Below are 21570 nucleotides of genomic sequence, written 5' to 3'. Positions count from 1 at the left end.
CTCCTTTGTGGAGTATTCCCTCAGCCTCCTCTCCTCTTCCCTCTCCTTGGGAGTCCTCTGGGGAGTCGCTGCTGTTGTCCCTGGTCCCTGAGCTGCCCCCCCCCCGCACCAAAGAGAGGTGCCTTCTCACACTGCTCCACAACAGCCTGGGACTTGTCTGTCCATTACCAACAGCTAGGACTAACTGGCTGGGTTCCCTCACCTGCTTGCTTGCTTACTCGGAGGCTGCTTCAGCTCCTGGCAACCAGCACCCCCTGAGGCACCATTTGCCTTCAGAGCTTGGAGCCAGGGCAACTGCAACAAACAGCCGTGCAAGCCTTTGGGAGGCAGAGACGCAAGAGGGCATCAGAGGAGGGTGGGCAGGGAAGAGGGACAGAAGCCAGTGTTGCCTGTGGCATCCCAGATCATCATTTAAGGCACCCCAGGGTGCCACGGCACACTGATTGAAAATCACTGCCATAAACCATACCCTCCAGCGTCTCAGCATCTTGAGTCCCAGAACTTGGACACGTATCTCCCCACCCATGCTCCTGTGTGAGTCACATTATGTGAGATTATGTAACACATAATATTTCCTTTTTTCAGGGCCATGCTTTACATTGCCCAAAACATGTGTTTTGGGGGGGTTGCATTAGATTGCAGCCCCCCAAAACCTGCATTTTTCAGGGTGAGATCTCTGTGTGAAATCGCATGAGGTCACAGCATCCAAAATGGCCACCCTGCTCTCACATGAGAAAACAGGATGTCCACAAAGCTCCAGATTGTCCTCAATGCTATTTAACAGCTGTATGAAACTGTAATAAGAAAATCTATCTTCCTGATTACTTGTGTGCCCTCCATAATTTTGCCAATGTTTTGTACCCATCAATTTGCTTTTGAATTGTAATATTGTTCCTGAATATCAGCAAGGGATTCTAGAAGACTTGTTAGTTCACATTTATTTCCACTAGCCTTTTGAAAGGCATGGCTAGTGAGATTTTTTTTATTACTTTGAATAACAAACCCATGTCGTCTCAGACTCTGCTTTTGAAACACCTCTCATCTTCAAAAGAAGCTTGCCATGTGGCATGGCAGCTGCTGTTCGGGAAACACATGCTCAAAGCCCTCTTGAGCGCATGGAACTAATTGTACTGTTCTTTGGATTCCAGCCTATATTTTCACTGATAGAGTTTATGAAACATAGTGCTTTATGATTAGTGGTTCCCTTAAAAGTGACTTGTGTCATCTCTTACTGGGTCCCTTTGGAGTTCATAGGAATAAGTATGGAATACAGAACATGCATATTTTGTGCATGTTTTCCATGGTTGGCGATCTTTCATAGGCTTTTATAATTTTGACATGATGAAGTATTGGGCACACAGATACAAATCTAGAATTACAAGTAGGAAAGTATATACTTCCTTTTATTTTGAGAGGAATAGTGTAAACTGCAAAGCCCAGACTGGTTGCTTGGTTTCATTTGAATTTATTCTCCCTGCCCCTCAAGGTATTTTCATATCCCTAGATTGTAGCAGAGCAAAAGGGAACTGAAAAGCTGGCCACTTTTTTAAAAAAACCTTAAACACTTTGATAATGGTTTGCATCCTTGTGGTTTCCCCTGGTGTACTGATAGTTCTTTATGATTCTGTCATTTTCAATCAGCAAAAAGTACATGTGATCAGTATATCTGATAAACTTGTCAATGCCTTTTTAAAACAGGATTCCCCAATCTATTCTATTCAGCCCCTTTCTTCATCATTTCAAGTATAATCTTGATAAGACGGAGATATGTAACAGACAGCTGTGTATAGCTAGCTCAGACTACAACTAATTTGTGCAGGAAAAAATTAAATCAGGAGGTAAATTATTTCATGATTGCTCATTCCCAACAGAGTTGGGCATCATTCTGAAGAAAATATCAAATAATTGGTTTCAGGCCGTGTCAGACACATGCAATTCCCTTCACTAATGGCTGTGTGAGGTAGCACCAGGCCTCGGGGGTCACAAAAGAACTGGAATAGCTTACTGCTAGGCACAGCAATAGAGAGACAGTGCACATAGGAAATGAAGTGGCAATAAGTGCAATCCATAGGGGAAATGTGCTTCACTTGGAGTTTAATATATTGGCTCAGAGTCTGGCAGTAAGTCAGGCAACAATTGTTTACCTTTTTGTTAGCATCTGCATCTGTTCTGTTTTGTAAACAGCACTTAAACTCAGTCCGTAAATGCTGGAATCAATAACAACTGTTAAGGGATTTCCTTCCTTTTTCATATTTTATAACAAATGCAATCTACAAACAATGTTTGCCTTAGATTAACAAGGAGCAGACATTAACAAGGTCAAAGGGATTTGCTTGTGAACATTTTATAGCTTCTTGGATGTGCAGTAATTATATCTGCAATTTGAACATATCCTGTTACCTAGTCAAATGTAACTGTTTTGAAAACTGCTGGTGTATAGTAATGAAGCAGATTTTAAGTACCTTAAGTTCTGTGCATGAAAAACTGCTGGCATTCTAGCACTTTAGGTTGAAACAGTATTGCAGCTGCTATTCAGAAATACACCTTTTGAATTCATAGGTGTTTCTTATGCATTAGTATTAGGTTGCAGTCCTGCACATACAGGCAGCTTAAATCCCAAATAAGCCATTTGTTTGCAAAACATAATATTTTAAATCTACAGCTGTAGTACCATTAACAGTGTTCTAGTATAAAATGAACGAGTGCTGATCATGTCTAGCGTGTATAAAGTGAATCCAGCTTTACAGAAAACATGTGGAAGCATAATCTTCTTCTTTGGTTTAAAAGAGACTATGCAGATGATGGATGACTTAATTGTAAAGTGACCATTAGCTTTGGCATCACAAGCTTGAGATGGTAGACAATGGTCTCCCAGGGTTCCACCATAATCAGCAACCTCTCAATTGATTCTAATCTGGACAAGAGTATTGGCAAAGCAGCTACAGCAATGGCTAAGCTCTCCAAAAGGGTTTGGGAGAATGTGATGCTAATGACCAATACCAAGATGAAGTTCTGCCAGGCTTGCATGTTGAGCATGCTACTTTATAGAAGTGAGTCATGGGCAGCTTACAACCGCAAGGAACGATTTCTCAATGCCTTCCACATGCTCAGCATCAAGAGGAATTTGGGCATCACATGGCAGGACAGAATCTCAAACAAAGATGTCCTCTCCCAAGCCCACATTCCCAGTATATTTGCACTCCTGTCTCAGCAATGTCTCTGCTGGCTTGGTCATGCCCACAGAATGGAAGATGGCAGGATCCCCAAGGATGTGCTCTACAGGGAGCTGGCTTATACAAGCCTTTGTTTGGCTTGTTAATATTTGCTCATTAGCAAACTTCCTTGTTTCCCTTTTCTATTTATTTAAAGCTGAAGAGATAGCCTCTCTTTTCACTCAAATTTATTATCTGTGTTATTCAGTGTGAAAATGACAGAGTGACTTAGAGTCATTTAAAATGCAAATCTGGGTTATTTGTGGGGCATAGGAATTCATTCCTTTTTTATTTTCTTTTTTCAAAATATAGTCTGGCCCCCCACAAGTTCTGAGGGACAGTGGACCAGCCCCCTGCTGAAAAAGTTTGCTGACCCCTGGTCTAGACAGAAAGCTGTGGCAGATCTCATGAAAGAACTAAGACAGAGTTGAGGAATAATTAGATCCATATCTTGCACAAGTAGGGGCAGCTCAGAGATGGCAGCCAATTTAGGGAGGCAGGAAAACCAAAAGCAGAAATGTAGTTAGATAAATGAAAATAAAGAAAGACAGGACATGGATATACTTGAATAGGAAACCTCACTATCCCCATTTTGCCTGGATCCAGTCTCCATCTACTTGCTTTCATTCAATCTAAGAGGGTCCCTAGACAGTTATTCTAGGCCGTGATCTGTGGTTATGTAACTTTTGAAAATAAAAAATAGAGCTGGGTTTCTTTAGCATATTAACATCTCACCGCAGATGTTTGGATAATTTATTCCAATGATTTCATAGATGCTCAACTGTTGAACAGTATCAATGACAATATACAACTTTGTTGTACATCATAAGACAATTCTTGTGGATTTGAGAAAACAACACTAATTTTATGAACTTGCCTGGTTAAGAAAAACAGACCCTTCTCAGAGGCATCAAAAAAGTTTTAAATTTTTATCTATAGTGACCTACTTTTCATACAAGTATTCTCTATATAGACATCATTTTTAGTAATGTTTATGTAGGAGATAATATATATCACATTTGATGTATTTTAGTGCACTTATATACATATGCTACAATATAGATATTGTATGAAATTAATTTCTCCCACTTGTTTTGCAGCGGCTCAAGAATGTTCTAGAAAAGGGAGAAACTTCTGTTTGACGCTACATCAACTCAGATGTCTTTCTGAGCTTATAAAGCTTTTTTTGTTGATGGAAGAAAAGGTTGAAGAACTATCTTCAGAAATGCTGTTATTACCATGTTTTTCTGAGAACAGAAATGTTCAAGGTAATGTACATTTCCCCCACTTACCTTATTTTTCTTTCAAAAGAATTGCCTTGTAGAAATTCAGTAGATAGAATAATTGGGATGAGAAAATAACATACCTCTTTATCAATCCCGTAATGTCAACTTATTTCTGGTGTACTCTGGAGTCTTTTGAAATATTTTTTTCTCACTTTTTTCATAATTAACATAAACATGAGCTTACTAGCTATAAGATGATGGAAGATTTAATAACCGCCCAAAATTATAATTAGTTTATTGCTCAGAGTGGGGAGATCTGGGTTGAAAGTGTGTTTTAGGAAGCAGCAAGTCATTGGGAGGGGCAGCAGTATTTTTTGCAGGGCTTATGCCAGAAGGGAAGACCTATTAGTAACCTGCTAATCTGGAAGCAATATAGAAGTGCAATGGCAGAGTACTTTGGATGGTGCCACCATATTTCTTGTCAACGTATTGCACTTCATATCAACTAGGCTACTTTGTCTGTGGGCTGTGGGCTGGGTTTTCTCAGCATGGAATAAATTGGAGCCCTGCACTATTTTCATATTAGCATTATACTGAAGTTAGTTAGACAAATGAAAAAATTGACACTAGAACAGAAAGTTTAGTTTTTCTTTGTTCAGGATATCATGCAGAACCTTTAGATTTGATGTACAGAACATTTGTAAAGCTCCATCAAAAATAAAGTGGTCCTTTGAGAAGTTCCTCATATTTTATTTTATTTTGCCAGAGGTGGTATCGTGAGTTTCAGCTAAGCCAGAAGGTTTCTTGGCCATCATTTTTTTCCCCTAGACCCAGCGATGACAAAGAGCAATGGCTGCATAAATTGGATGTAAGAAGAACACTTAGGGTTTATCTCAGAAAAATCAAAGATTTCAGATCTTCTGACAGATTGTTTGTACTCTTAGGGGGTCTTAAGAGGGGTCAAATGGCTTCTAAGAGTTCCTTAGCTAGATGGTTAAGGAACTGTATTAGGGAGGCGTATGTAGTTAAGGGTAAAGTGGCTCCCAGGGTTTGTAAAGCTCATTACACTAGGACTATAGCTGCTGCTTGGGCGGAGAGGTCGAAGGCTTCTACATCGGAAATTTGCAAGGTGGCCACCTGGGCTTCTCTTCATACGTTTTCATAGCATTATCCCTTGGAAGTAGTCTCTTCTGCAGATTCTGCTTTTGGTAGGAGGTTGCTTGTGAACCAAAAAAAAAACCCTGCAAAGAAAAGAGAGATGCGTAGTTCACACTACTTCTCGCTGCCATCAAGACAAGTTCCTTTGCAGTTTGCACAATGGAAACCTATGAAGGCCAATTTAGGTGGCAGAAAATAGAAGTTACAACTCAAGGAAGCACTGCCAACTGATGCTCTCTGATTGTAATCCCATGGCAGACAATAGCACCAAGGGACATAGTGGGGGGGAATGAACATTTATCAGAGAATATATGCTGAAGTAATCAGGGCTTTTTTTAATCTCAGTTTAAATTCTCTGGAATTTGATTCTTTTACATCTGCTTCTATAAAACACAGAACTTCATTTAGAACAATAATTTCAAAAGTGTTCCACTTGATTTCAGTATGCTCAGTTTTCTTTTTACATTTAATTCTTTGTCTTTATACTAAGAAACACAACTAGTTCTCATTGACGGCCATATATACGTGAAGTTTCAGGAAAAAACATTGACCGAAATGTTAAAAAGAGCAATCTGAAAGAAGTCTTCAGTTGCATGAATGCAAAAACAGTTGGCTTAGAAAAACATGGATTGAAACATAATGCACAATGAATTCTTAACCTTAATATGAATTTGATTTGAATAATGGAAAATGTGAAAATGTTTCTCTTCCCACCGTGAATTCGGTGTCATCAGCGTAAGGGGGTTATATTTGTCATTTTCAGCTAAGATTTGGGACTTTGAGTGTATTCTGACTTCGCTTCCTTGTTTTTCTAGAACTAAAATTGACCAAAATTTGAGTAATACATTGATTTTGTCGGGTACCAGCTGAAAAAAATTAACCTTTTCTTTCTCCATTCCTTTGTCCATTCCTGCTGTTCCATTCTTGCTATACACTGCAATTAAATTAGTGGAATGTTCAGACATACCTAGTACGTTCATTATCACAGGCAATATGATCCTTTGAAGGAACCTGGAACATTCAGCAGCAGTCATGGATAAAGCAGAACATTCTTATTTGGAATGAAGAATGCTTGGTCAAATTATATTCTCCTTCTGCCCTTCTGGTGTGATTTCTCTTTCCTCTGGTCCTTCAGAAGTCTCTTGTTGAGATTTTCAAAAACATCTAACACACTTTTCATCTTCCTCTCACCTTTTTTTTCTCCATTTCAGCGAGAAAGGTGAACTTTAGACAGATCTGATAATGAGTGCCAAGAAAAGCTTTTTCCAGTGGAGCTCTTTGAAACCACTCTGGGCAAACTTGTCAAGGCCTTAGGTTTTCAAGCTTTGCCTCAGGGGACTAGAAAGATTTGCAAAGGTCTTCTCTTCACAGCTTAAGAAGAAAACTATTACTTCATATAAATCTCTAGAAAGCACTGTAAAAGAATAACATGATCACGTTTACAAAGTCACTGCTGTAATGGGTAGCCTTTTAAATCATATAATGTTAGTTTTGTCTCTGTGTGTAGATCCTAAAAATAGCAGCAGCAGCTTCTTTCATAAAGATTATTTTCAAGAAACATGGTGATGGGGAGATGGAATGTACACTGAGAACATAGCAGCTGGAAATACTTTATTTTCATTAACTTGTTAGCACTTTATTGGAATGGACTAACAAATAAAATTCTCACTCAAAATGTTTGCAAATCTCCCCTCCCCCACTTAAAAATAATAATTTATGTGGTGCTAAATTTTCTTCCAGATCCCTTTTCTCTATGACTATCACACATTGCCCTGGGCAAACTATGGGAAAGAATACTGCCTTGCAGATCCTTTTGGATATTTATTTGACTGTTTAAAATACATATAGTAGTAATACTATATTAGCTTTTAAAAGAGTGAAGTGTCAGTTTTAAATGTGTTTAAGGGATCTCTCTTGTTAAAGTAGTGTAGAGATTCATGTCCTTTGTTTACCGTATGTTTTTGTATATAATGTAAATCATCTGGATCTGGATTCCTTGGCAAACACAAGCATTTGCAGTTGATGATTTCCTTTTTTCTATAAATGTTTATATATTTCTGGGCAAATAAAAGACAGAAACTATAAATCACTGAATGCTATGAAGTGGCACAAGCACTTTCCAGCCACCATGATTATTAACAGTAGCCAGAGTGGATTTCAAAACTTGAATTTCAGAAATAGTAAATGTGGGAGGGCATAGTCTCTGTTGCCCTTAAATAATCAGCAGATATTAGATTGTGTGTGTTTAGTTCCCGAAATTGGTACCAGTCCTTGCTGGTACCAATTTCAGGAACTAAATCCCCAAGATTAGACCCTATGAACTCAGACATTTACCTTCCAGTCTAACCTCTTTTGGAGCAAGATACTAGAGAGTGTGGTGGGCTTTCAACCCCACTGGTTTAGGAGAAAACTGGATAGGACTGGCTTTGAGACAGAAAGAGCTTTGGTCATTGTGATGAATGTCTTAAAGCTGGCGACTGAATGATTACAACACTTGGTTTTGATATAATCAACTATGGGTGTCCTTCTGTGACTGGATTGGAGCCAGGATGCAGAATATTACAATATTACACCCTTCCTGGGTGGCTGATTACAGAAGAATGAATGAATTGATTTATTACAGTCACAGATCAGAAATATAACTGATGGCAGAAGGTAGTGCTGGGTGATAACTGTTCCACCCTATGCCTATAAGTTGTATCTTGTCCCCCATGATTTTCAAGCATACACATGAAACCACTGGAGGTTTTGTCTCTCTCCCCTCCCCCCAGTATTTTTTCTATCTTACCCTTCAGTATAAGTGCTCTCAAGTTAAGGCTCAACTGTTTTAAGAGTTGTGCTGTTTTAGTTTGTTTGCATTTTTGTAAATTTTAATCATGGGTGCTTTCAATGTTTTGATGAAATTGTGTTGTTACACATTTTAATTATGTTTGGATATATATATTATAATTGGTTTATTCTTGAGGAATAACCATGTGGAAGCCATTTTGGTGTGTAAGTGGTATATATTTAATAATTCTAACAATAGGTTTAATCCGCTGCCCCATTTATCCTCACAACTACCCATGAGGTTGAGAGAGACTGGCCCAAGTTAGCTTAATGTGTCGGTTTGCCAGATCCTAATACCACGTTCTAATTAGTACACCACATTGGATCAGCAACATTGCCAATATGCAGATGACAAGCAGCATTACTGCTTTTTTCCACCACTTAATCTCAGGGAGCCTGTGGAACTCTTGAACAAGGGCTTGTCCACACTTGGCTTGCCTAGGAAGCATGAGTTCAAGCAGTCTTCCATTTGCCCCACTGCTTTCCCCAGGAAAACTCACTCGTTGCCACTGAATCGGAGCAAACGTCAGTCCACAGAAAACCTGATTGTTGTTTGCTCCAATTATGCAGTAAAGAGCAGGCTTTCTCAGGGAAAGTGGTGGGAGAAGCAGAAGTGTGCATGAGCAGGTGTGCCTCCTGCTAGGCTCCAATTTGTGCTCTAAAGTGCACAACTCCTACTTTACCATATGATTGAGAGAAACATTTGTTTAAAGATAGGGGTCTGTCACTGGCAGCCCACAAACATGTCAAATGCTGCAATGAGCTGGGGACCGATCTCCCACACCAGCAAGTTGGGAGTCTGTAGATTCCAATTGTTAGAAAGTTTTGAATATTTTATTTTTAACTGACTTTTTCTAAGTTACTAATATTTTTATGTAAGTATCTTAATAGACTGTTGATTCCAACATTTAAATATCTAAATATTGTATATACTATATATATCATTAAGTAAAACAAAAATGTAGTTATCGAAAAGAGAATTTTGTTTGCAACCTGAATTTTACTTTTATTTCATTACTAACATTCCACTGCAGCTTGCTGAATATCTTTATAGAATGTATTGATATATCAAGTTTTCCACAGCCTTAATCTTAACTTTGATCCCGTTTGTCATACTGTGCAGGAGTTCTGAAGAAAGCTTGTGGGGAGCTTTTAATAGGGGAAAGTAGAGCAAATGAAACCAGTGTGCTTCCTGAACAGTTACTTCAGGTAAAAGAGGTGAGTAAAATAAAGAGTCAAACTCTCTGGGAGCCTGTTTTGTCTGCGCCATCAATACAGATAAGGACCTATTAACATATTCATTACAAATCCCTTATGCTAAGATGCTAATAATTTCAGTGCTATTAGTAATTTAAGCCTGCAAAGACCAAGGGTGGAAAGAAAAAAGACCATATACAAAAATTTGTGAATATAAAAGAAGCTGTTAAACCATTTTGTGGCATCACTATTAAAAGAACAAAGTCGCTATCAGAAAGGCAGTGAACATAAAAACATATAAAGGTGCCATTGTAAGTTTTTATTTAATGTTCCCGATGTTTCCAAAAGTATTTTCAGGCGTGTGTTGAAAACTGAGGATCTATTTTTACATAAGCTTGCTCTTACAATTTATGATGGCCATTTGCACAGGCTCTTTTCATATTAATATATTCCATATCATCCTACAAATAAAAAGCACTCATATCTATTTCTCATAGATATGCATAACCAAGAAACAAGCCACTTTCTGGAGCTAATGCATAACTACACTGGTGCTGTGATCTCTGTGGAGCATATGAGTGAGGGGAGTTCTCCCACTTTGTCTGAGCAGTAAAATATATTGCTTTTGAGCTGCATCTCACCAAAATTAATTAATCAGTTCTATCACATTTTAAATATAGTTTTAAAAAACTATCAGCAACTTAATAAGTCTGAATAAAGAACACATAGGGGAGTAATCAGTTCATCTAGAACCAAGTATCAAGAGTCCAAGTTATATACACGTACAACATTTTAGATCATCAATGAAACAAAGCTTGGCATCAAATGGATTACAAAGCTGATTACTGAAGAAATGAACTGGATTGCTATTCTCAGCTTTTAGGGCTGGGATCCAAAGAACTGGTGACACTGAAGTGTAAGGGCTTACCAGTGAAAATGTTTACTTTTTGTCTTTACATGGCAGATACCTATTGCACCTCACAAAAGTCCCTCACTTTCAAAAGCAAGTTTCTGTTTGAGAAAGAAAACCCAAACTCTGCAGTTCTTACCTACGTTGTTCCTTTATTTAAACATCATCAAAACATCATGAATCTTCAGAGTTGCATCCAATTGCTGTCCCCTGGTGACAGAAGACTGATCTAGCAGACAATTTTGTCAGCTGAACAATGTCCCCCTCCTCCAGAAGCTTTGGGTGTGTGGCGGAGTGTGTGTGTGGCTTTGGGGGACAGCACGGGAGGTGGCATGGAGAGCTGCAGAGGACAGAGGCAATTTCCAGAAATTGCCTCAGTCCCTGCTTCTGCTGATGGGAGCCTCAGTTGGATCAAAAAGATTTCCCTTAGTAGGGACTCAGCTGGATACAATTATTTATTTTGTTTATATCCTGTCTCACCAGGTTTGGTTGAAACACTTTATAATGAATAGGAATCATCAGTAAAACATTTAATATACAGTGGTACCTCGCAAGACGAAATTAATTCGTTCCGCGAGTTTTTTCTTCTTGTGAGTTTTTTGTCTTGCGAAGCACGGTTTCCGATAGGAATGCATTGAAAATCAATTAATGCGTTCCTATGGAAACCACTTGCCGGGCTGGCGGTGCGGAGAAGGGCTTTTCTCCCCACCGCAAGCCTTCAGGACAGGTCCGGGAACAGAGGGGAAGGCGCGCTGCGCTTCTCCTCTGTTCCCGGGGCTTGCGGTGGGAGGAGGGTTTTTCCTCCCCACTGCCAACATTAAGAACAGCATTCTGAATGTTGGCGGTGGGAAGAAAAACCCTCCTCCCACTGCAAGTCTTCAGGACAGGTCCGGGAACAGAGGGGAAGGCGCGTTGCGCTTCTCCTCTGTCCCCGGACCTGTTCTGAAGGCTGGCGGTCCACAGCCAGCCTTCAGAACAGCCATCCGAAGGCTGGCGCGGGGAGAAGGGCTCTCCGCCCCACCGCCAGCCTTCAGAACAGCCATCCGAAGGCTGGCGGCGGGAGGAGGTCTCTCCACCCCACCGCCAGCCTTCAGAGCAGCCATCCGAAGGCTGGCGGCGGGAGGAGGTCTCTCCGCCCCACCGCCAGCCTTCGGAGCAGCCTTCCGAAGGCTGGCGGCGGGAGGAGGTCTCTCCGCCCCACCGCCAGCCTTCGGAGCAGCCTTCCGAAGGCTGGCGGGGGGAGGAGGTCTCTCCGTCCCACCGCCAGCCTTCGGAGCAGCCTTCCGAAGGCTGGCGGGGGGAGGAGGTCTCTCCGTCCCACCGCCAGCCTTCGGAGCAGCCTTCCGAAGGCTGGCGGGGGGAGGAGGTCTCTCCGTCCCACCGCCAGCCTTCGGAGCAGCCTTCCGAAGGCTGGCGGGGGGAGGAGGTCTCTCCACCCCACCGCCAGCCTTCGGAGGAGGTCTGAGGACAGTGGGGAAGACGCGCTGCGCTTCCCCGCTGTCCCCGGAGATTTCCCTATGGGCTTTCGTCTTGCGAAGGAAGCCCATAGGGAAATTCGTCTGGCGAAGCACCTCGAAAAACGGAAAACTCTTTCTTCTTGCGAGTTTTCCGTCTTGCAAGGCATTCGTCTTGCGAGGTACCACTGTACAAAAGAAATATAACAATAAAACTGACTGCAATAGCATCTACAGCAGCCAGAGAACATAGATATTACAGCAAGTAGAATCTCAGTTCCATAGCATTAAAACACTTTACATTATTTCTCTGAAGAAGTGCAAGTAGACACTGTTGGCATAGGCAACAGCAACAGCCTTTAATTAATACCCACATTACTGAGAAGAAAAACACACATCTGGGTCCAGGACTTGGGTGGCTTTCCTGAGCTGTGAGTTTAGTTTGAGTTTCCCTTTTCTGGCTTGCTTCTCTTTGTAGTATGTGTGAACTGATCATTTTAAGTAAAGGAACCTCAATAAAGAAGTCACTCAGCTATAATCACTGGGTTTGTTTGTACACCAACCAAAGCATATTCTGGAACTGAGGGGTAATTACTAAAGAGGCTATGCCTCCCCCCCAAAAAAGGAAATTTTGAGCAGGCTGTTGCCCTTAAACTTTGAAGAACAAGGGGTGGGGGTATGGGAATGAATAGCAAATTAAAGCCTTGACCATCTAAAATTTTGCAATGTTAAACGTTCCTGCTTTGCCAGCTAACCCTGACCTCCCATTTCCCAAGCCAGTCGCCAAACACTTCTGACAGTTGCTGAAGCTTGGGCTCTGGCAAGTTTACAAAAGCACTTTCATACCAGTGGGATGAGGAGGGACATGATGCGGGGTGGTGGAGAAGGTGGGTAGGGAAGCTACCTAAAATGTTTCCTATATGGGCCCCTGTGAAATGATTGGGAGAGGAGGCATAACACAGCAGCACAAATTTCAGCTTCACACCACAGCCAGAAGAAAAGAGTCAGTCAGTTCCAAGTATATTGTGTGTTAAGTATACAAAGAGCTTTAGTAGACTATTTGATCAGCTTAGGTATAATTGAAACAGAAACATTTGACTGTTCAGTTTTTGTCTGTATACTTCTATATTTCAGACTACCATACTAGATTTCGGCTGGAGAAAAGCATTTAAAGACCTGTGCTCTTCAGTAGCTCACTGTATAACAATTGCAGTTGAAGATTTTTCCAATAAAATTCTTCAACATGAGCAGAATGAACACACTTCAGCTGCCTGCTATGTGATGCATATTGTAAAGGTACAGCACATGAAGGAACTCAGGGAAGTAGTCCATGAGGAAGAACAACCAAAACAAATTTCAAAGGCATGTATCAAAAGATCTGATGTTTTAAGGGGATTACAGAATGTCGGGTTTGTTTACCCATAAAGCATTGAAGTACATGCACTTCCAGTATTTTAAGAGTCAAATGCATGGAATGAAATCCTGTGCTAAATTATTTAATAGTGCTTTATAGATCTCAACATATATTCTAAGAAACTTTAAAAATGTATCCATTTTAATACTTAGAAAATGTATCCATTTTAGTAAATAGCCTAGATTTCTGTCCCACGAAGAAATTAATTTTGTAGGTGGAAATGCATTGATGAGACTGAGACACATTAGTAGTTCACTAGGGAAAGTCTGAAATGCAATGAATATAAAACCATAAAAACAAACAGGGGCAGAAGGGGTTCAGATCTGAAGCTACAGTGGGAGAAAAATTAAAGCCTGATTCATGGAGTTGTGTATAGGGGATTGAAGATTAATTAAAAACAACTCAACCCTGAGTAGTCTCTTCTACTCCAGTTCCTTCCACACTTTCAGTCAGTTTAAATTGCAAAGCTTGTCTTGGACTGTATTACATGTTTGAATACTACCTCATCTTTAAACAAAAAACCTCTCTTATCACCCAAAGCAAGTGCATCAAGGAAAACAGTTCAGCCCAGCCTTCCTCCTCATCCTTTTTTATGTTCAGGGAGATTTTCTTGTGGGATAGCATTCAAACATTCAATTTATCCAACTGCAGCCTGAAATGATGCTGTCCAGGTAGAGTTTTACCACTTATATGACTGAATGAATAAGCTGACTCTTTTTGAGGCTTTCCCTGGAACAAAGCAGTCTGCAACCACATCACTTGTTAAAACTGTGACTGCCGCTTCTCTTCTGAGAAGCATGTCAAGAGGGGGCAATCTGCAGTAAAAAGGGGCAGAGAGTATGTTTCCCCACCTAGTTAGGGTTCCAGGTGCATGCTTATAAAAAGATACTTTTGTTTTTATAAAGTGAAGGCAAGAGTTATGGCAGCACTACTTAGAGTCAACTGTGTGACCACACTACCGTATGTGTTTAATGCCCATACTAGAGGTTACTGCCCTGCCCTGACTGAGGCATTTGGTAAACAGTGCTCTTCATTCACTTGGCAGAAGAGGGAGTAAAAAAGCATTAAATATCTAGGTGCACAGGATTCAGTCACTTATAACTATTATATGAAAATCTCAATCAAATCAATGAGTTTCATGTAACATGTTTGGACTTAGAGGGAGTTGAGCTCAAAAACAAGTAACCACTATTATTGTTTGTTTTGACACTTGATTAGAAGTTAATGTGTGCATCTGTGGAGATCACAGAGTTCTTCATATAGGAAAAATGTCAGTGGAGGAATTCAATCTTTTAAGGTCATCATTACATCAGGGCAAACATTTCAGCTTGCCAAAGGAATGACCCCCTCTTTCTTCCCCTGTGTACTCATACAGGGCTTCTGCTCATTAGTTGAATTGTTCCTAGGGTTGTTTTTTTAAAGATAAACTTGGCAAATATTAACTTCAACTTACATGGTCTAAGCTTTTCATGTATACATGTCCATTTTAATATAATGAAGTAAAAACAATATGAAGCTTACATTTGTCTTTTGCCAAATGCAGTATTTGTCGTACTGTACAGGTATAAATAATGCTGTCAGTATAAAATTAACTGGATGTCACATTTATTTTCCTAGTTTTGTTCTGATATCATGGAGGAACTTGACATGTTGCTTCCCCTGGCTCTGGCATGCAGAGATGAGTCTCTCCAGGAAATTAGAGCAAACTTTGTAGAGGCCTGCTGCAAAGTAGCAACAGCTGTCCTGACAAGGTTGGAGGAGAGAAGTAAAGATGTCCCTTCCAGAGCTCCACTGCAGAACTTGTATACTATTCTCTCCACAGCAGTGCATGTCTATCAGCATTTTAATATGTATCAGCATCTAATGAAAGATACCACTAGAAAGTGAGTCTGTTGCATTGATTAAAACACCCATAAATACCAGTAAATCAAACAAGTCCATTTCAGTGATACAACAAATATATTTAAAAGAAACAACTTAAGACAATGTGCTGTTTACTGCCAGTGCCTTGAATTTTTCTCTTTCTATCCTGGTTTACAAAGATCTAGCATTCACTCTGTACACCACTGGAAATTCAAAGAAGCATCTAAAACTTTTGTCTAAGACAGAACAGTTCCAACCCTGTCTTTCTTCATCCAGACCTTTAAAATTATTCATGTAGTCTGGACCACTTTGGGTTTCAAATTGTGTTTGAATGTTGTGAGTTTTATTTTTCTTGTTGTAGTTTATTGCCTTGGAATATGTGGTTTAATGTTTAATTTTGTATTTAAAGCTATTTATACTCATTTATTATAAGCTGCCCAGAAAACTTTTTGTCATGGAGCAACTTACAAATAATATTATGCACATGCACACACGCTCTCTCTCTCTCTCGCCCACACACACACACACACACACACACAAATACATATGTTACATATAAATCAGATTTGGAGAGAGGGTAATGTCATATCAGGGATATGGGTGGCGCTGTGGTCTAAACCACTGAACCCCTTGGGCTTGCCGATCAGAAGGTCAGCGGTTCGAATCCCCGCGACAGGGTGAGCTCCCGTTGCTCGGTCCCAGCTCCTGCCAACCAAGTAGTTCAAAAGCATGCCAAAAGAAGTGCAAGTAGATAAATAGGTACCGCTCCGGCAGGAAGATAAACGGTGTTTCCGCGCACTGCTCTGGTTTCACCAGAAGCAGCTTAGTCATGCTGGCCACATGACCTGGAAAAACTGTCTGCAGACAAACACCAGCTCTGTCTGCCTGTAAAGCGAGATGAGCACCGCAAGCCCAGAGTCATCTGTGACTGAACTGTCAAGGGTCCTTTACCTTTACCTTTTTTTAATGTCATGTCAATTCCCCCATACCACTTTAGTCAAATGCCATTTTATTACTTTATTTGCCTTTTTCTCTCCTCTTCCTTTTTCTCTGCTGTTCAAATCATTCACTTCTCTTGAAATTCAAACCATGTGATGTTCTTCTTCAGCAGCTTCTGCATTCAACACAAATTCATTGGATCCTCCCCCAGCCTTTGAAGCTCTCCGTGGGCTTGACTTACTGTACCTTTCTGCCACAATTTTTCACCAGGTCCTTTCCTGTGGCCTTGACTTCTTCAGAAAGTTGCTTCTGTCTCAAAACCCTTCTCCCTTTCTTCGCCTTAGATTTGGAATTCCTTCCTGAGAGTTTCCTTTGCACCATCTTCTCTAAATTCCTCCTCCAAATTCACATTTTCAGTGCTGCCTTTCACTTAATCCACATCCCCAAATAAAACTAAGCCTATGTGTAGTTGAAATAGCTGATATTGAGTGCTTAATAACCTTGCCTCACTTATTTTTATCCCCTCCCCTTATTGTGTTGGGTTATAAATTGGATTATAAACTTCCTCTGTTGTAGCAAGCTATGGTGTTGGCATAGGCACTCCCTTTGCCACTGTGTCTGAAATGTTGTGCTTTCAGGAAGGATTTTCTTGCCTCTTCCTCAGAACAAGACACTGAGGCAGAAAGAATAGGCAGTGCGGGTGGCCAGGGGAAGAGGAGAACAGCTCCACTGCTGGTGCAAAGAGGAGGATGGGGTGGTGGGAATAGAAGGCAAGGGGGTAGCAGCAGAACCACCACCCTGGTCAGAAGAGGCTAACCTTTCTTGTGCTAACCTTGGTAATAGTATATACAGTATTTTTATAATAATTGTGCATGTATCAAAAAGTTTGGTATTTTTCCTACCAGACCACTTTTTTAAATAAAAAGAAGTATCCCTTAAGTATTGTTTAGAAGTACCACTTATAATTCTGCATTGCAGTTTCAATAATAGCGATCCAATCATTTATATGTGCATTGTTTTAGCAGTAGATTGACAGTGCTGTTTGCCTAAGTAGTATAGTACACATTTGTAAAACAGTAGAAGTAGATTTTTAAAGAGCCTCTGTAACAAAGACCAGATTTTAATGTGAGTATGGGTTTAGATTCAAGAATCAAGAGGAAATGAATGATTGATACTTAATAATCCAAACCATTTGTACAACTGTGGGTTGTTACCTCCTACTGCACTGGTCTTAAATCTTTCCTTCTTTGATCATTTGAACAGGCCTGTATTCCTAATGCCTCTCCAGCAATATCAGGAATTGATCAGTGTTCTTCAGTTTCAAATTACAAACTACTGCATCAGAATTTGTGCTACAACCATTTTACAGGATGCAGAGAGTCACTACTGGGATGACTACAAAGCTTTTTATGAGGTGTGATGTTAAGTTTACTAGCTTTTCCTTTTACACAAATGTTTCTTTCTTTTGTTTTCTTCTTGATTAATTTGAAACATAGGTTTAATACTATCTGAAATCAAGGTTACATTTTAAGGTTGCTGATCTACAACAACTATGTGTGCATATGCCTCATTGAGTTCAATGGGCTTTATGTGCATGCAGCAATGGTCATGAATAAAGGCCAAGCTATAATATTATGTAATTACAAAACAATATTGAGTCCTTCTAGATGTTTACATTCTGGTATGAGTATACATCTTTGTGTGCTTTTTAGTACTCTTCATCTTTAAAACAGATGAATTCATTATTGTTTTAACTACACTCCTGTTAAATGTCCCCAATTGGTTGAATCAAGTAACTTCCAAACTTTGTTCCAAACTACTGTGCCATAAAAGAACTGCAGTGTGTTGCAAGAAAGTATGTACATAAAGTAACTATAGTTTACTATGATCCCAAAATATACACCCATAGAAGCAGCTGCCTGCTTCCTCTGAATGATTTACTGCTTGGGAGCAGGGCTGGCCTGTAACATTTTGCCCCTTGAGGAAAAATGCTCTGCCATGGTGGGTGTGCCCCACCACAGGTATAGCCCTACTGTGTTGCCATGCCCCCACATGGTGCACCCATGGCAGAGGCAGCAGCAGGACGCACCTGCAGAGCAGGAGGCAGCATGGGGGGCACCCACGGAGTGCAGTGGCAGTGTGCTCATCAGGCCCATATCTGCCCCCTGGGGCAACCACCTAATCTTGTTTCATGGGTGGGACAGCCCTGCTATCAAGGATTCATGACCAATCAACACTCACTGGAGCAATGAATTTTTCCATGGCTATGCACTGAGCTCAGTATTTGTTGGTGGATAAAATAATTAGCTAGTATGTGAAGTGTAGTAATTCTGATATTGTCTTCTTTACTGAATATAAATATTTCAAAATGACAGTGAACCTTAATTTCAAATTCTGGATAGCTGAACCATAGTTAATGCCACAACCAAGGTGGGCAGTGGGGATTTGCACTCTAAAACAGATACAGTTTGCAGTAGCTTGTGGTGTGATGTGAAAACAATCTAGTGCAGTATCTCACCAACTAAATAGATGGAATACCTGCTTGGCTACCAAACTGAAATAAAGCTTTTAATGAAACAAACATCTGCTGCAATCTCCAAAACGTATGTTTTCTAGTTGTCAAAAATAAAGTTGTCTATTTGTAGATAATACTGAGTGGCTTATGTAGTACTGCCCAGCTGCCTGTTTCTTGACATACAATTTAAATAAAAGCCCACATCTGTTTTATTGTATGAAGCTTGCAAAAATAGCAGATGTTTACCCATTCAGATACTTTGACATAACAACAAATAGCAAACAGGAAAAGGTTCCCTGTAAATCTCAATGAGGATTCTATTTATTACCAAGAATCTACTTTTATATGAAATAATATGAATAATTTAAATAAGAAGAATATATATTCTGGTATATTGGAAGTTTCATATAATTAAATATCAAATAACTACATAAAACACAATGAACTGAGTATAGGATATATACCCAGTAGAACATATATTTAAATGTATTTTAAATACTTTAGAAAATAAATAAATACTGAATTCAATTAAAAAGGCTTCAAAATGGTTCATAAATTATTAAATAGTTTCTAAGAAAAGTGATATCCAACAAAGTCATATACAACATAGATCCATTGAAATCAGTGTTCTTAAATTACTGAAGGTCACTTATTTCAGTGAGTCTACTCTGAGTATGATTAATATTGGATATCACCCTATTTATTTATTTATTCATATTACTATTATTTTAACAATGTTTACTTATAAGGCCTACCGATAATTTACTGCTATTGCAGCAAATGTTCAACAGTTAATGACTTTACCTGTATATTATAAAATGCATGATAAAACATTAATAAAATGTCCACATATAAATCATTTAATTTGATGCTAATCTTGGAAGCATTATTTGCAGAGCTCTTCACTGGTAAGGTTTTTTAAAAAATAGTTATGCTTCATTATAGTGACCCATAATAATAGAACTTCATAGTATGTTGCATATCAGACAGGAAATTATAATAATCTCTGCTATATGAAAAAAAATCTGCAGAGACATAAAATTGTCACAGAGTTTAGACTGTTACTATATTTGTTTCTGGTATTGTTAAAATATTATAAAATAACTAAAGGATCTTTAAAAAGAATTCTAACAATGAATGAACATTTATATTCAGCAAGGAACACTGGGTGTATTTTCAACTCTTTGGCTGTATTTATAGGCTGTCGGATTATGTCTATAATCTATCATTGTAGGCAAATAAGTGTGTAAGTTAACTCATTCAGTTGGTCTGTAGGTACTTTCTCTTATATTGTGGTAGGATTAAGGCTCTCAGCAAGGATCCTCTAATTTTTTGCCACGTGTACCTCCAAAGGGTACTTTAATTGTACGCATGTCTACTCAGAAGTAGTTCCCATTTCGTTCAATAGGGCTTGTTCCCAGGTAAGAATGTGTACAACTTCAGCCTGAGTTACCTGTGCTACATAAAACATAACTTAACTTGTAATGTGGATATAAATGCCCCATTTGGAAAACATCTACTTATGGCCTTCAGTGAAGAAGTTGGAGCACCTGGAGATGTATTAACTTGCTGGTGACAGCTGCATAGAAAGTTATTCTCAGTAGCAATTAAGAGTCTAAATAAGAGTAACTGCTTCATGGTTGGTCAGCCTTTTACAATGGGATTTGCCCTTGATCACAGCAGAGATGGTGTGTACTTGTACACAATTTCGTAAATTAGTAACTACACAGTACAGCATGCTTATCCAAAATAGGTTTGGGGAAGGTAAGTTTATGGTAGGTCAAATGTTTGTGGTTTTGGAAGAAAACTGCTTTCCCAGCTGAAACAAGACCTGAGTTGTTTTTGGGAGGGGAAATATGTTTTGCATCTTGCAAGGTTTCTGGTCTAGTTATTCAGCAGTTCATACTTTTCAACTATTTCCTCTCAGCCTGAATGGATTAGATTCATTGAATCCAACCTGACATTCAGGAAGATGGGTTTCTATTGTTTAACATTTGTTGGTTTTGCCAGGGGGAAAGATGCTCATTCTCCATCCAGATGTGGTATTATTTCTGCTATGCTCTTCATCATGATCTATGGACTGTTCTACCCCCTGTGCTAGCCCAGGAGATTTTAACAGAAGTGCTGGAGGAATCCTTGGCACTCCTGGCTTGCAGATATTTTCAGGCCCAGCCCAGTTACAAGAGAACACCGCAGATAAGGTAATGATTGATTCGAATATTGCGCTGTGGGTGATGTGAATGTATTATTATTGTTTCCTGTTATGCTTATTGAGCATTCCGAACAACTTACATAAATTAAGATGAAATAATCATGAAATAACATATTAAAGACAATACAGGCTAACAAAACTATACAATTTAACAAGCAATAAATATTAAAATGTTTTTAAAAAGCAGCAGAAATTACACATTAAAAGCCTGTTGAAATAAATCCATTTAAAGTTTTGTCTAAAGCACAAGACTGAGGAAGCCATCCAATCGTTTATAGAAGGTTAATTTTGTTTTATGCCTAAGCATTGTTGTTTTGTGCCTGAACTTTTTACTCTGTGAATGTTAAGTAAACTCTTCTGCATTCAAATGTAACAATACAACCATGGCTTAGGGATACACAAACAAGCTACAGTGAGCATTTGGCTTGCAGACCCATGCCTCTGTTTTTCTCCGGTGTAGCTGTGATGAGAATAGAAGCATCTGCTTCTGTTTTAGGTTAACATGGCATACAAACCTGAACTAGGGGATCACCACATTTTTTGGCCTGTGGATACATTTGGACTTTTTGGTGAAAACTATGGGCCATGTCCCCTCTGGCAATTTATCTCCACTTTCCCCACAGAGGTACAGAAAGTGACTG

General features: G+C 39.5%; 1 protein-coding gene across 5 annotated transcripts in view; it reads left to right on the top strand.

The window, feature by feature from the left end:
* The window catches only part of KIAA0825 (KIAA0825 ortholog), a 179986-nt gene that overhangs the window by 31988 nt on the left and 126428 nt on the right, over positions 1-21570 (top strand). For 4 of the 5 annotated variants that reach the window (XM_053409042.1, XM_053409041.1, XM_053409040.1 and 1 more), the window contains 3 exons: positions 4313-4480; positions 9549-9643; positions 13121-13426. In XM_053409042.1, the coding sequence (XP_053265017.1) occupies positions 4313-4480; positions 9549-9643; positions 13121-13411 (554 nt within the window). In that variant the 3' untranslated portion in view covers positions 13412-13426. Of the gene's footprint in view, positions 1-4312; positions 4481-9548; positions 9644-13120; positions 13427-15017; positions 15284-17465; positions 17617-20727; positions 20919-21570 lie in introns of those variants that run through there. The other variant, XM_053409044.1, reaches the window with a different exon arrangement.

This window comes from Podarcis raffonei, chromosome 11 (genome assembly GCF_027172205.1).
Source record: "Podarcis raffonei isolate rPodRaf1 chromosome 11, rPodRaf1.pri, whole genome shotgun sequence".
Taxonomy (NCBI): Eukaryota; Metazoa; Chordata; class Lepidosauria; order Squamata; family Lacertidae; genus Podarcis; species Podarcis raffonei.
Note: the sequence above shows the minus strand (reverse complement) of the source record. Positions and strands in the feature narration are given on the sequence as shown.